Here is a 15,487-nt window from a genome sequence, read left to right on the forward strand (position 1 = left end):
GAGAGGGAGGCTATCAATCTATCCATCTATGTAGTGTTGGTTGGCATTGGGATTCTCCATTCTTTTTTTTTTTTTTTTTTTTTTGGAGGAGGTGGGTTTTCTTGATAGAAGTCTATCTGCTATATCCAAATGGCTCTCCACACACATCTGCTTCCATTATTTGGGGGCTTTCCTTTTTGCTCATCATGCTCTTGTCTTTCTTCCTGTTTTTCACTTTCTTTTGGGGTTAACTATTTTCTTTGTTTGGTGTGTGGTACAGTTCTTTCTGTTGATTGGTTTTGGGAGTACAACACATCAGACATACATATACTAGTATAAATTAAGGGTTCCCCTTGTATTTTCGCATCTCTTCAATTCCCCCCCCCCCCCCCCCACACAAACACAAAAATATTTTCCTATTGTTGCATTTAAATCTAATGGTAACAAGAGACACCATATGTCCTATTTGAAGAGACCTACTTCCACTTGAATCACAGCAAAAATAAGCTCAAACTTTGTTTTACCAACACTTCTGCTTTCAATTACGTCTTATAACTTGGCTTAGATAGAATAAATTTAGAGTCATGTAAACATTGTCACGGTTGTTTGTAAACCCTAAGAATGTTTTTAAAGGAGATGAGTAACTTGGTTAATAATTTTTCTCATACCAAGATCATCCAAGAAATAGGAGAGTACGTCAAATATTGAAGGAGCCTGCACACTATTGTTTTCAAATACAATATTGAGGGAGAAAGAAAATTCGAAAGCGAATGAATAGAGAATCCAAGACTAGCTATTTAGTCCCCTAATTAGAAGGTATGCCGAACTTTTTATATGGTAGAATGAGAAAAATAGTGTAAAAATTTAAAGGTTCAACCCCTCTTACCCTTATTTCTTTTACTACTTCTTATTTGTACCACCAAGTTAAGATGAGGTGTTTGAAACTAAATAGTTGTCAACAACGGGTGCTATTTTCAACTGTTGTCAATTTTATTCTGGACAAAAATTTGGGCAAAAATATCTTCAAGAAATTAGTGTTGAAAAGGAAATTTGAGAATGTAAATGGTGTTTAATAGAAAATGTTAAGAATGGAAAGGCTTCAATGCAATAAACAAAAAGTCTAGATTTCTACCATCCATCTGAGAATATACCAATTGGAGTTTTTACTCTCCTCTACCCATCCCCAAGTGGCTACCACGAGATCCAATTACAAAAGGGTCCTTCTTCGGATTTGGCTTTGAGAAAAAGAAGGCAAAAAAAAAAAAAAGGGCTCTGGCTTTGAGAAAGAAATGAAATGAAAAGCCCCAACCCCAAAGAGAGTAGTGATTTCAGTACGAACAAAAAGCTGACATGACCTACTTTTACTACACTTGATTTTTTTTAACTGTCACTCCTACGCTCCCCATAAATGGGTGACTCAGGTAACAACGAATAAAGAAAAAAAAAAAAGACCCATAATTCGGCTTATCTTTTGGTAATATAATTGAGCATGATGTATACTTTTCCATGCATAAAAACCCTCAAGATAGTAGGACTACTAATTTTTATTTTTATAGTTAATCCATGGTGAACATTTCTATAGTTAATTCAAACACAATAGTTAATAACCTTGTCTTGGAGTAATAAAAAGAAAAGGTTAATTTAACTTGGCCCGAATTTTATATAAGGCATACCTTAAATAATAATTGACGTGTTTCGTTAATTCATTTATATTTAGTGGGATATGAAATGCAACGTGGGTGGAGTAATTGTACATTTCTTTTGTATGAACGCAAATTATTTGCATTAATTTATCTGCTTGAATTATAAGTACATTTTTTGAATTATATTTTCATCCTGCATATAGCGCATCAAAAAAGTATTACTATAATTTTTAGTTAAATTATTCTAAATAATCTCATATCCAAACAAACACACACTTATGTGAGGATTATGAAGCCAATAATATATTTCCAAGTTAGCACAAGACTTTTATATATATATATATATATGTATTAGAATAGTATAAAACAAGACGAACGTGAAATCAGTTTGCTCAAAGAGAAAGGTAAAGTAGTAGTACCATCAAAAAGAGGAGGAGACAAAATAAAGAAAAGAGAGTGGATGCAATGTTTTTGAGCTTATCCTTTCAATTCAGGTGTCGCTGATGGTAGCATTTTGGCAGCTTTTGTCCTAGTGTAGTTTGGATCGACTGATAATGGTTTTACGCTCCATTTCACTTATGACTTGATTATTAGTTATTAATCACTCCATCAAGAAAAACCTTCCGTGTATAGGTCCAAATTAAGAGTCTAAATTGAAAAGGATGGAGACCTACAAGTCACAAACAGTAAGGCTGCTAATCCAATTTGTAAAGCATTGATTGAATATAATAATGCTGACACATTAATTATCAGCTACGTACTAGTAAATCCCAATCCTACGCACTACTAGTACTTTTTTCCAATAGGCCATCGTGCTTTCCTTCCTTTCTCTTCTTCTAGAATTCTTTTCTTTAATTGCCCTAAAGATTGAAGTCGCATCCTGCAAATTGAACAAGAATTATTTGTGGTCATCCCTTCTGTTCTTGCTTGAAATTCCACTAACATCAAAAAGCACTTGACACATTTTGTTTTCTAACTAGTTTGGCTTGCAATTTTTTTAAGAGTATTTTTAGGAAAAAGGGTTTTTTTTTTTCAAGTTGAGAATTGATAAAATAGCTCTCAAATATTTCAAAATCTGACAAATGAATCTGAAAAAATTTGAGATTTGAGGAGAAAAGAGAACCCGTAACTAGAAAATCTAAAAGAATAGAAACTCTAATTACAAAGATTTTAAGAGAAAAAAAATCCCATTAGAAATCCTAATTTCAGGATAGATTTTATTACCTATCAACCGAAAAGAAAAATCACAAGATTGAAGGAGGTAGAGGAGCTAGAGCAAAGGAAGAAAGATGGTATTTTATTTGAGAGAAATGGAAGAAGTTATAGAGAAGGTGGAGTGGAGAAGAAGGCTAGCTGTAATTAAAATGTAGATTTGAAATGAATTCATTTCAAGTTCATTCATTTGATGGTGCCTCTATTCTCAGACAGAAGAGAGTAACCAGTCGAGCATTTCACCAGCAAACATATTGGAACGATATGCCCTGGCGCATAAGAAAATGATTTGGGAACTTTCCTCAATGTGAGATTTGATGTGTTTCTTGGGAGGCCATAAAAGTCTGGACCATTGAAACTTGTAAATGCTTCCAACTTATCCAGTGCACCGGCCTCCCCAAAAACCTTTGCAGATACAGCCAATGCTACAGGAGCACTCACTATAAATACCAGCACAACCAACCACAATGGGACGGCCATGATTTGGCCTTAAAATTTTGTGCGGCTCAGATCACGTCTTGTAACTCGATTTTCACGTCAAGTGTGGGATTCATAAAAATTTGTTCTAAAATTACGTCATATGCAAAGAAAGTTACACTGTGTCTAATTGATGTTACTCACAGTGCAAAATATACACAACCTGCACAAACGGTTGCACCCCTTGTCCACCACAAGGACGCTCTTTCTTTAGTCTATCATGGGGAGCGCTGTCAGTTCCAAGGAAAAAATTTTTTACTTCCACTTGTCACAGCTGATTCATACAATACCTTGCCTATGTATTAGTTTCTCTCTAGACGACAGGACAGGAAAGGAAGGCAGTAATTATGTGGTTGTAACCCTCCTTGGAAAAGAGAATTCCTATTCAGGATAAGATGCTGTGGAGTGCCTGTAGCAGCAACACAACCTTCAACACAAGACTCGACAAACTTCACAGCATCCATAGTGGCAACATGCTCCATCACTACTTTTTAGTTGTGGAAAGAAACCTCTGCACTAAGGGGCTTAAAACTGTCTCAATGAATACTTTTTCCCGATCAAAAATGTTGACTTCGGGACTGGTAACCTCTCCATGGACTAAGAGACGCATGCATATTGTGTTTAACCATCTCTTGAATAACAGGCATACACTTCCCGAATAAATCTGTCACACCATGTCGAGAATTGGTTGTAGCACCAGGAAATCTTACCCCACTCTCCTTTGCCAACTTGATCTCGGCAGTATTAATGGGCAGTGCTTTGAGTATGGATTCTCGATATGCCATTGCTGCAGCTGTTGCAGTGATGGTAGGTTTTAAGTTCGGCATAACAATTGCCCTTCCAAAGTGATGTGCACTGTGAGGGACAACCGCTTCAAGAAGCTTTCCTTTCCATCACGCAGCAGATGAAGATGCATGCCAATCATCGGGCCGCCGCGTAATTGAAAGTTCCATCTTTGTGGGATTGATTTTGACTTCTTTCAATACTTTTTAACTATAGTAGCTAGACGGGAAACTGGATGCTTTGCATGCAAAGATGGAACTCTTCATAACTCCAAAAGCCTCGGAACAATAACAACAAACTCCTGTCTATCTGGAGTTACTTACTAGTCCATGTCTTCAATTCAAATCAAATGCTAATAACAAAATTTTGGCTCCTGGGCAGCTGGCTAGGAGCTGCAAAGATCTTGAGAAAGCCTGTAGGGAAAAAAAAAGAGTTACTTAGCACTTTTATGATGCAACAATGTATGTACGTAAGGCAAAAATACATGGCAAAAAAAGCGATTAAAAAATATGTAAAAAGAATAGAGTAAATCTTTTCTACACTGTCATCAACAGTGTATATACTATCATCGCTGGATTTATGACATGTGTATGTGTGCAAAAATTGAATTTCAAATTCAAATTTTGCATAATTATCATTCATCTAATGCTGGTAGTGTAAGAAAAATTACTCTAAAATAATATACAAGAAAAATATAAAAATACTGTAGCACTTGTTTAACTCAGAAAAATAGAGCGGTTTGTTTGGATACCTCAATTATCTCAAATAATAATTCGCTTGTATCATAGACACATTTTCCAACCCACCTTTTTATATTTTCAACCACCTTTTTATCTCACATACATCACATCATAAAATGTGCTACAGTAATTATTCCAAATAATATTTCAAATAATACACTATCCAAACACTTTATTATTCTCTTTAACGGTTGAAATATCCTATGATTGATTAGTAAAATTTGCAACCTTAAGAAAGTTCTAGAAGCTCTTGCGAGCAAAGGGAAGTGAAAAAAGAAACCTTTCTTTCATGCCCTAATTGTAAATCATTTGGGATCTGACATAAAATTGTCTGATTTGATTATGCGGTATTAGTTTATTAAAATGACCCTGGACTGGAGGACTAATACTCAAGAGTTTCAACTCTAGGAGTTAGCGGCATTAAGCAAAATTACATATAATTTTAATTGGATGTGGCCTGTGGGGTCATCAAGAAACAGCCCAGTTGCGATAAAAAGTGATGTGGAAGAACTTACAGCACTGCTTTTAAAAGGCAACTAATATGATGATTATCTCATAAATCATGGTACCTTTAACGTATCAGAGCATCCCAACAGTTTGAAGTTTCTGCAAAATAAAGAAGATTTGCTGCTGTTAATTATTCAAAAAGGAACAATTATAACGAGAGGCCGAGGCTATCATTCATCCCACTTCAGTTACAAAGCATGTAAGCAATTGACATGATTGTGTTTCTAAATTACTGCATTTTCTCTAATAAACAACAACGTTTACGCCTTCAAACATTAATTGCCTATCTTCCAAAAAAACCAATAATTTCAAACCATATATATCTTAGCCTATGTCAGCAAAAAAAAAAAAAAAAAAAAAATCACGCAGCAGAAGTAACATGAAAATCCTATGAATAATAAACAATAAGAAAGACACGCGAGGAAACAAAGTATTCTGTTTCAATTCATTAATTTCCCTCAACTACAAACCTAGGACTCCAAGTGCTTAAATAGAGAAATATAACCACAAATCCCATTCTGATTATAATACAAATACACGACTCAACCTATTTCCTAAACCGACTGTGACACCAAGCCTAATATAGTTACCAAATAAAAAATATAATTCTAAACCGACTAAATTTCCAAATATTGCTTGGTTTAAAAGATGTCAACAGCCTACCTTGTTGACTTTATTATATGTTTTAATGGGAGAAACAAAAGTAAACAGTTCGTCTCAATTTTTCTCCTAAATCTTGGTATCTTAACAACATATGCAGCCATTTGCTCCAGCGTCAACAACGAAAGCCGCCAAGGCACGGAAAGAAAATTGTGCTGATTCTCCTTATAATCATTTATGGTATCATGAGCCACTGATAATATTGTCAGCATAATTAGGTAACAAACCAAATTACAGAATAAATGAAGCTCATTTCTTCTTGGACTCATGTGCAAGCAAAGATGACAATGACCAGCACAAGCGATTTTTTTGCCCCCCCAAAGGCTTCGTACCAAGCATTTGACTGTTAAACGGGGTATTAAGCTCACTAATGTCAACGATAATGACGCAGGGTTTTCTAGCTATCTATCAAAATTTAATACTCTACTTTCAGAGGCAATGATCAATTTATGAGATGGGATTTCTTAATCAGAATTTATCATGCGTTTTTAGATGACATAAATGTTACTAATTAAAGCGGTACCTAGCAGCTCTTTGCCTCTTGTGCCTTGAGAATGATATGAAAAAATTGCATGCCTCTTGGCTGCAAGCTAGAGTGAGCCAAACTTGTTGTGAAGTTGTTGCATTTTTTTTTTTTTATAAAGTTGCTTTAGCATTTTTTTTAAGACGTAACATAACATACGTGAGGTAAAAAATTGATTAGAAACCGTATAAAAAAAATACTCACGAAAAATGAAAAAAATAAAAGAAAATTCTTCAAAGGATAGCAATCCAAATAGGATTGAAAATGCAGGATGCTAAAGTATTTCAGCCGAAAAGACTCTTATCTACTGTTTTGGATGGCTTCAAGTTCAACGCTAGTCAATTCAAAATCTAAAACGGCCAAATGCCGTAATGCATCCTAATAAGAATCTCTTTACTCATAGAGCACGGCTATTATAGAGTGTTTAATGTTCAAATTTTCTTTTATTCTTGCTTTTTTATTAGGACCTATACGGTCATATCATCCTAGCATTCCAAGGATTCAATTCAGGCAGATAAAGTCAAAAGTTTGGCATAAAACAGTAGTAGTTTTCAGTTAACGTGAAGAGAATTAATGGAGAGCATTTTTGAAGTACAACCACTTATTCTTTTCTTTATCTCTTTTGCGTGTTCTACAACTAAAAATATATGATAGCAATCGTTGACGATCTAGCGTATTTTTTGGCAATAATTGTGTTCAGAGACTTCATGGATCAAGTAACAAGTCCTTTTGCAATTTTATTGACCCTAATCACGTAGACTGGCCCCTCACAAGTAACTCGGCCGGGGCTAGTTGTCAATCGCTTCTGCAAGGCCCCGACTTCGACTCCCGTGAGATAACTCGCTAGCATCCTTATACGGGGCTCTACTAGCCTTAGGGGATTAGTCCAGTCAAATAAAGGTCGGGACATCCCTATGCCGAAAAAAAAAATCACATATACTGATTTTGCCAAATTACATCCCAATTCGGTTTGATACCCTCAAATTGATCCTTGATAATTTCTTGAATTGCGTATGCACAGTTTTAAACAGGCTACTATGTCAAGAAGGATGGATGATATTCCAAAATGTCACTACAAGTGGGTTTGGGCCAGCTTAAACCAACAGCTTCAAATGCAGTGCCTGTTGGTCATCGTTGAGCTCATTCAAAATTTGACCTAAAAATTGGATGTTTGGGTTTGATTAGATATTCCATCATATGAGGTAGATTAGCTGCTCCCCCTCCCCAATTCAGGTCGTCCGATTCTGTGTTCAATAGATTGCCAAGTGCATGGATCGTTGTTCCTTCTTCTATCCGGGCTACATACAATTTTTACTGCTTGTTCGAGCTATGGACTTGATGTTAGTTGCAATCCAACATTGGCTCGTTTGGCCCGTTCACAAAAGTGAAAGACTCTCTCCTGCCGACATTAGAACTTTGACAGTCATTTTCTGGCCCAAGCCATCCTCAAGAAGATGAAAACTTGTGGGCTTCTACAGCTGTCAAGATATTCTAAGATGAGTCAACTTGACAACCTATGTGATACTTTATGGTTTGCAAATTTTTTTTTTTTTTTGGGTTTTTTTGGGTTTTAGGGAACTTGCATTGCAAAATGACATTGCAGTGTGTGAGATTCGATGCATGTGAAGTAAAAAATAATTAGAAAATATGTTTAAAAAAATATTTGAAAAAAATCCAAACAAAAAATCTTTCATTTAAAACATATAACAAAAAAAGTTTTTCCAACTAATTGGTTATATACAATTTTGGATGAAATAAATTAACAAGCAATTTACAATAAATATCTAACTATGAAAGAAGATCGAGTCTAGGCCTTATCAAATTGTGATTTATGAAAAAAAATATACCATGGTACTTTATTAGAGAAGACAAATGTGTGTTTGGATTGTAAATTATGTGAGATATTTTTACTGTAATATTTTTTGTGATGTGATGTATGTGAAATAAAAAAATAATTAGAAAGATAAAAATGTGAATTAAAAATAGTAATAATCTCTTGTCCAAACACGCTCCAACGGAGCCTTGCTTAGTAAGAAAAGAATTACCTATTAGTACTCTTTTCTCTCTTTTTTTTTTTGTTTGGTCTTTTTCTGGTCAAAGCCAATTTCAAACGACACCTAGCTATCAAGTTTCGAATGGCAAGAAATGGTTGGCATATAGCCAATAGTCGTCGACTCATCATCGAAATTATCAAACACGCCTTCTCCACAGTCCCCACTGTCTTTCCGCGTCTTCTTTGTTTCCTCTGTCTTTAACTCTTTAAAGTCCCCCGGCGGAGCAGATATATACATATATTTGATCCTCGTCGACGATCACGAAGAATTTCAAATATCTCCCAAAACGGCCGGGAAAAAGAGTAACAGAAAAAACAAAAACAAGAGAGAGAGAATCTTTCATTCAATTGACCAAAGCTTCTCGATTTTTCCTCCGTCTCATACCCAATAGCCGTTGAATGATGGATCCCAACCCAAAACCCAACCCGAAACCCGAAGATCATCCTCACTCCGCCGACTACGCTCCGTACCCGAAACTCGATACCCAAGACATAACTCCCCCTCCTCCCACCACTACCGACACCTGGACCTCCGTTCCTGTCGGGTCGGATCCTCCTCCTCCTCCCTCGTCCCAACCACCACAAGGTCCAAACCCACAAACAGAACCGGCGTCGTATACTGCTGCTCCCAGGTCTCCCCAAGCTCCACCACCACCTGCAGCTCATCCCACCCCCGGCGCCTCTGCTGCAACCTCCATGCCTCCTGAATCCAACCCCTACGTCTCTCCCGCTCCCGCCGGTGGCTCCGGGTCTTCGGTTAAAAGTGAGTCTCCACTTAATTTTTTCCCGGTGTTAACTTCTCTCTGAGTTGTTCATTTATGAAGGTTTAGGGTTTCTCTTTTCCCGAGGTTGAGCATTGTTTGTATTCAATTGAAATTCGAATGCTAATACGAAATTAATAACAGTTCAATCTGAATTATGCTGATTCTGCGGTTCACATATAAAAGTAGTCATTAATGCATGATACTTTTTTAAAACAAAAATACTTTTTTTTGGGCTGTTTTGCTTGCCAAAATTTTAGATACGGTGGACTCCGTAAAGGATGTGCTGGGGAAATGGGGAAAGAAGGCAGCAGAAGCCACGAAAAAGGGCCAGGATCTGGCTGGGAACATGTGGCAACATCGTAAGTTTCTTATTCCTACTTTCATTTATAATTTTCAGCTGAACTCAAAAAAGTTCCAAAGGTGCTGGCTCAGTGTAGTTTCGTTTAGTTTAGTTCATACTTGTATGCTTCTCCAAACATTCTAGAGTACTGCGCTTGTATAACGAAGCTAGTAACTTTAGGGTGAGGTAAACATATTCATTTTGGAATAATTCTTGTGAAAAAGTTCGTTGTCCTCTCTATTGACTATTGGCGTTTATATTTTCTTCCTATCGCTTAACGTAAATAACCACAAGCTTAGGTGAGTTTGGCATTTAATGGTCAAAGTTCAAACAAGTAAAAGTTGAATGGTTCTTCATGTTGCTTCTAGATTTACATATTGGCAAACCCTTTTTTCTTCATGTAAATCTTGGTCTTTTCCATGTTTTAGCCTATTAGTTGGTGCAAATGATGCTTCAAAGTTTCGTCCTTTTATTGCTGATTAAATTTTATCTTAAATTTGCATCTTTATTGTGAGGAGGCCTTGGTCTAGGGTTAAAGTTGAGGCCTTTGGAATTAGAGGTCCAGAGTTCAATTGCCCCTGTCTCCCCTTCTTAATTCCCACCCCCTCCCTGCTGAAAAATTCATAAATTTTTAGATTCAACATTATGTGATCTAAGTTAGGTTTCCATCTAGAACAGCTTTATAGTGGTAAGCTCAATCGTTTGTTTGCTTCTACATTGTGGAAAGCAGGCAGGATGATCATTGCAGTACTGGGCATAATTAAGTTAGACCTCTTGCGGTTTTTTTTTTGGGGCGCGCGCTCTGGGGATGAGGGGTTTGCTTATATCGCCGTGTTGGTTTGTTTGACTTATTCTTTATGTGAAGTAAATTAAGACATTTTCTCAGACATAAGTTGTAACTTCTGGTAAACTGATTCTTCTTTTGTTGGAATCAGTAAAAACGGGCCCAAGTATGGCTGATGCGGCTGTTGGAAGAATAGCTCAGGGAACAAAGATCTTTGCCGAAGGTGGTTATGAGAAAGTATTCAAACAAACATTTGAGACTGCCCCAGAAGAGAAACTTCTTAAATACTACGCCTGTTACCTGTCTACATCTGCTGGTCCTGTCATGGGAGTCCTCTATTTGTCAACTGCAAAGCTAGCATTTTCAAGTGATAATCCCCTTTCTTATAAAGTTGGTGAGGAGACTCAATGGAGCTATTATAAGGTATGCTTTATTGTCTTCGTGATCATGCTGCATCTGTGTTGTTGCAGGTTGGTCATGACTCTGTGGTTTGTTGTATGTTCCACTACCAGGTAGAGGGTGGTTAAAATAATTGTTTTGGAAATATAATATAGGGTGGTTAAAATATTATCAGTTTAGTTAATCAAGAAGATTCTATTCGGTTCGGTATTGGATGCAGTATGTAAACAACCTCGTTTCACCATCCTATTGTGTACATTTGAATTATAGAGACCTTTAGATAGGTAGACATATCTGAGATGGGCCCTAATTTTTCTTCATATCATTTTGGAACTCGATAGGGCATTGAGAAAATTCCTTATCTTGTAAAGCTTCTTTAATTGGGGAAAGCTTACGCATTTGTATCCTGAGTTGCTTTGCCCTCTTTTATGGCAAGTGGTTTTTGTGTTTAGTCTGCTGAGATATTTTCGTTTATGGCCCGCTACACTTTTTGCTGCATGCCTCAAACTTTATGAGCTTGGAGGATGTCATTTTATGTAAAGGGCTAAGGCGTCTTTTTTCGCTTGCAGTGGGTTTTGCTTGCTGCAATTAATGGAAAATTTTTTCCTAACACAACTGATTAATGTTGTCATTGATTGAATTACATTGTACTGCTCATAGGTGGTTATCCCGTTGCATCAGCTGAAAGCAGTTAATTCTTCAACAAGTAAAATGAATTCAGCTGAGAAGTATGTACAAATTATCTCCATTGACAACCATGAGTTTTGGTTCATGGGATTTGTAAACTATGATAGTGCAGTAAAAAATTTACAAGGTGCTTTGAGTGCTCCTCTCCTGACTAGCAGTCAGCCTGAGGCCAGTAGAACTGTGCGACTTCCTGACTAGCAGTCAGTGGCAGGATAGTTGGCGATGCTGCATCTCTTTGGTTGCACTACTGTATAAATGAATTTTGGTCAGTTGTGGCGATGTTGGGAATTGTATACTGTATTCTTGTTTGGTGTGTTGTAACCAGGCTGTGCAGAATTCAAACTCAGATTTGTTCAATTGGTTTTGACTTTTCCAATTTGTGAGACTTCCAGATAAATAAACATTATGCTGTATTCTTTATGTTTGTGAAATTTATATTATGCATTATGTAAAGTGAATTATTCCTTACTGTTGTTGATGGCGTAGGGTATTTATAACTCAGTATGTTCCACCTGCATGAACACCTACTGTTGGTAAGACTCGACGTTCACCTTGAATTTTTTAGAATTGACTTGGAAGTTCTCCGTGCGGGTTGGTTATATGTGATGTGGAATGCTATGCAGCGTCCTTCCAAGTTGCCACTATTATTATAACGTTTATGTTGAAGGACTGACTTCATTAAGTGCATGTTTATCCGTCTTTTTAATGCGTTTGGATTGTGAGTTTTTGTGTCAAATTTCTTGAAACATTATTATTATTGTCTCAAAATATTTTTTTATCTTACCTATATCATATTATTATAATATATTTGTTGATAAAATTTTAAAAAAGCCTTGTTTGGAAGTCAAGTTTATCTGCTACAAGTTTTTTAAAAACTTTAGTTATAGTAATTTCAAAAACTTTTCAAAAATTTTAAACTATACACTTCAAAATATTCAAAAAAAAGCACACATCAAAATTTTTTTAAAAAACTTCTACAGTAAATTGCAATAAAGTTTTAGACAAACATTCAAAAAACTCACCTTCCAAACGGGGTAAATTTTAACTGTAAATTTTTTGTTTGTTTATCTGTCTGTACTTCTTTTTTAGTTTTCTTCAAGTTTTTGACTAAAAAAAATCTGATTTGTTTTATGAGAGCGATGGATAAAAGATGAATTCGGCTTTCCTTCAACATCAGCTGAAAAGAATTCTTTTTTTTTAATGTGCCACCTGTTTTTCTTGAATTGAAGAGCAGTACCTTTTTTTTTTTTTGCATAATACGTGTCATAAACTAGGCTCAAATTCTATCGTAAAAGGAAAACTCAGACAATTACTCAGTGGCCATTGAGGTGGGTCTTAAGTCCCTCTTTAGGCTGTAGATAGGGGTTTAAATTTCACTTGCAGTGAAAAAAATTCAAAAGTGATGTCAAAACAACTCTTTGATTTAGTAAGATCTGTGTACCTGCTAACTCCTAATACAAGCCTCTTTAGGCTCCCTCTTTCTTGTGAGTTAGGATAAAATAGATTATACAATTGTTATTGTCCAAAAAAAAAAAAAAATCTCCACAATGACACATGCCTAAGCCTGTGTTTGCGTTTCGGGTTCGGTGCCAAAATTGCGTGTTCTTCATTTATTGGCTCATCACCGCAAACATCCTTTTAGGAGTGTAAATGAGTCTAATGAAATAGAAGACCCTAATATTAAAATTTGTTTATTTGATTATTTTAACAAGTTTACAATTTTGTTCAAACTTGATTTGTTTAGTTGTTGAATTGAATTTAAAAGGGTTTTTTTTATTGAATTAAAAAGTTGTTGATCACAAAACGCTATTTAAAATTGACTTGATTAATTAGTAAATTAAGTTTAAATGAACTGCTATCAAATCGAGTTCGATTCGAGTAACGAATAATTTAATTCATTTTTTAGTCCTACATCTCTAGAGCGAAAAAAAAAAAAAAAAAAAGCCTACGTCCATGTAATTACTCGCATAATTTATACAATGGTGTGTCGGTCATCTACTTTGGAAGCATCGAAGGCTTATTACGGTCCTTGTCTTTTTGCTTGTCCAACGGACGGTAGACTAATTGAGGAAGTTTTCATGTCAGAAATCGACCAAAAAATAGTCGATGAAACCAAACCCCAGAGTAGACTCTGATTACTTGCGAAAGCTTGGGCTGATGGGAAATCAACAAAAGACCTCCCATGCCTACATGGATATCATGGGCCGGGTCCTTATGATGACAAAGTTTTCTGTGTCTGATAATTTGTAGTCCAAATCAAAGTATTTCCCAGATAAAACGGTTCAAATTAACTGCGCGTAGCGCGCGTAGTTGAAGTTATACAATTTTGTACGAGTGTATAGCTGTGGTCTTACAAATTGGTAATATAACTGATAATTGTGATACATATATATATATAGACACACATATTTGTGATTTCTATTAAATTAATCTTTTTTAAAAAAATAAATCAAAAATATTTTTAAAAACTATGTAGAATACTAATCTTCTACTTGAAAAGAACATTAAAGCATTTATTTTTTTAAAAAATAATTTCTACATAACCTTATTGATCATGTACTTGTCTAGCAAAGCATGGAAAAGCAATACAGAAGTACATCCAAAAAAGGGAAAACAGCAAATTAGAGGGAGAAAAAAAAAGAGATAATTACTTAACTCCAAATTTTCTAATAGGCAAACTCCAAAACAGACACTCATGGAACTTTAGTAGGCTGAAGTTCTATATGGCTCAAAGGTAATTTATTTCAAGATTAACATGATACATCCTTGAATGGTTTATGTGACCTCAAGGATCCTTTTTTTTTTTTTTGAAGAGCAATTTGCAACTAGATGCATATTTATATTTTTGTACATGACTTTGAAGTGCTAATGTCCATACAAAAAATTCAAGTATATAATGACATGTAAGTCAATAGGCATCTCCATAAACTATGTAGATATGTTTGTAGTTATGTTCAAGCAATGTACATAGGCTTATCCAAATATCTAAGTAAAGGTGTATATTTATTAGTAGTTTCTTCCACTATATATTGACCCATATTTAACATTGTCCTAATATTATAGTGAAGATGTAAAATTATAGTGTGCATATGAGTAGTCCCTCTTTTCCCCTCTTGTGCATTTTGATAAGCAACTATATTGAGTTGTTTTCTAGAGTAATATATTTTCATAACTTTTAAAGTGATTGGGGTTGTAATATCTCTTGTAAAATAACTTGAGTTTTTTCATTCTATTTTTTGTATGATTTTTTTTTTTAACTTTTGAGTATGATAAAAGCCAATCTACATTTATTACAAGGAGAAAAAGTTATTGTGTTTTGTTTGCGATGATGACAAACAAACAAGGAGTGTGAGACATCAAGAAAGTGGTCTAAAAATAGCTGACTATCTTCATGGCAATGCTATTATTTAATTTTGTGCTGTAATAACTCCTTCTTATTATTAAAAAAACTACATGGCAAAGCTTTGTTAACTCACCCAAAAAATTCAATGCAAAATTTGCATCACTTGCAATAGATAAAGTGCTTGAAGGAAAAAAAAAACACATGAAGGAGAAAATTAATTACCTGTAATAAAATTATTCTCTAGATAAAGGGGTCTTAATTATTTTTTTTTAAAAAAAAAATCCATCAACTAAGATACAAAATAAATACTTCTTCCCTTTCAATTGCATCTCCTGCTAGCTAACTAAAGGTTGGGCTTTTGCCCCTTTATCTTGTAGCTGCCGGATAGTCTTACCCTAACACTACAACTTCCATTGTTTTTATTTAGTTATAATAACAAAAAAAAATCTTTGTTTTTTTTTGTTTAATGAATTTCTAAAAGTAATTCCTAAAAATAATTTTCCAATACAATTTTATTCGGTAAGAAAGCTTTTTATCTTCCTAAATACAAGTTCAAAATTCGTTTTATCGTGAGCAGAGGTCACAAAGTCATG

General features: G+C 35.1%; 1 protein-coding gene and 1 pseudogene across 1 annotated transcript; one reads left to right on the plus strand and one right to left on the minus strand.

The window, feature by feature from the left end:
* Positions 1–2,911: 2,911 nt before the first annotated feature.
* LOC113714419 (dihydroorotase, mitochondrial-like) lies at positions 2,912–5,874 on the minus strand (annotated as a pseudogene).
* A 2,935-nt stretch (positions 5,875–8,809) lies between these two features.
* On the plus strand, positions 8,810–11,971 carry LOC140015358 (GEM-like protein 1). Its single transcript, XM_072067752.1, has 4 exons — positions 8,810–9,340; positions 9,599–9,700; positions 10,617–10,888; positions 11,525–11,971. The coding sequence occupies exons 1-4, from the start codon at positions 8,977–8,979 to the stop codon at positions 11,747–11,749; spliced, it is 963 nt and encodes a 320-aa protein (XP_071923853.1). The 5' UTR covers positions 8,810–8,976; the 3' UTR covers positions 11,750–11,971.
* Positions 11,972–15,487: the final 3,516 nt, after the last annotated feature.

This window comes from Coffea arabica, chromosome 10e, assembly GCF_036785885.1.
Source record: "Coffea arabica cultivar ET-39 chromosome 10e, Coffea Arabica ET-39 HiFi, whole genome shotgun sequence".
Classification (NCBI taxonomy): domain Eukaryota; kingdom Viridiplantae; phylum Streptophyta; class Magnoliopsida; order Gentianales; family Rubiaceae; genus Coffea; species Coffea arabica.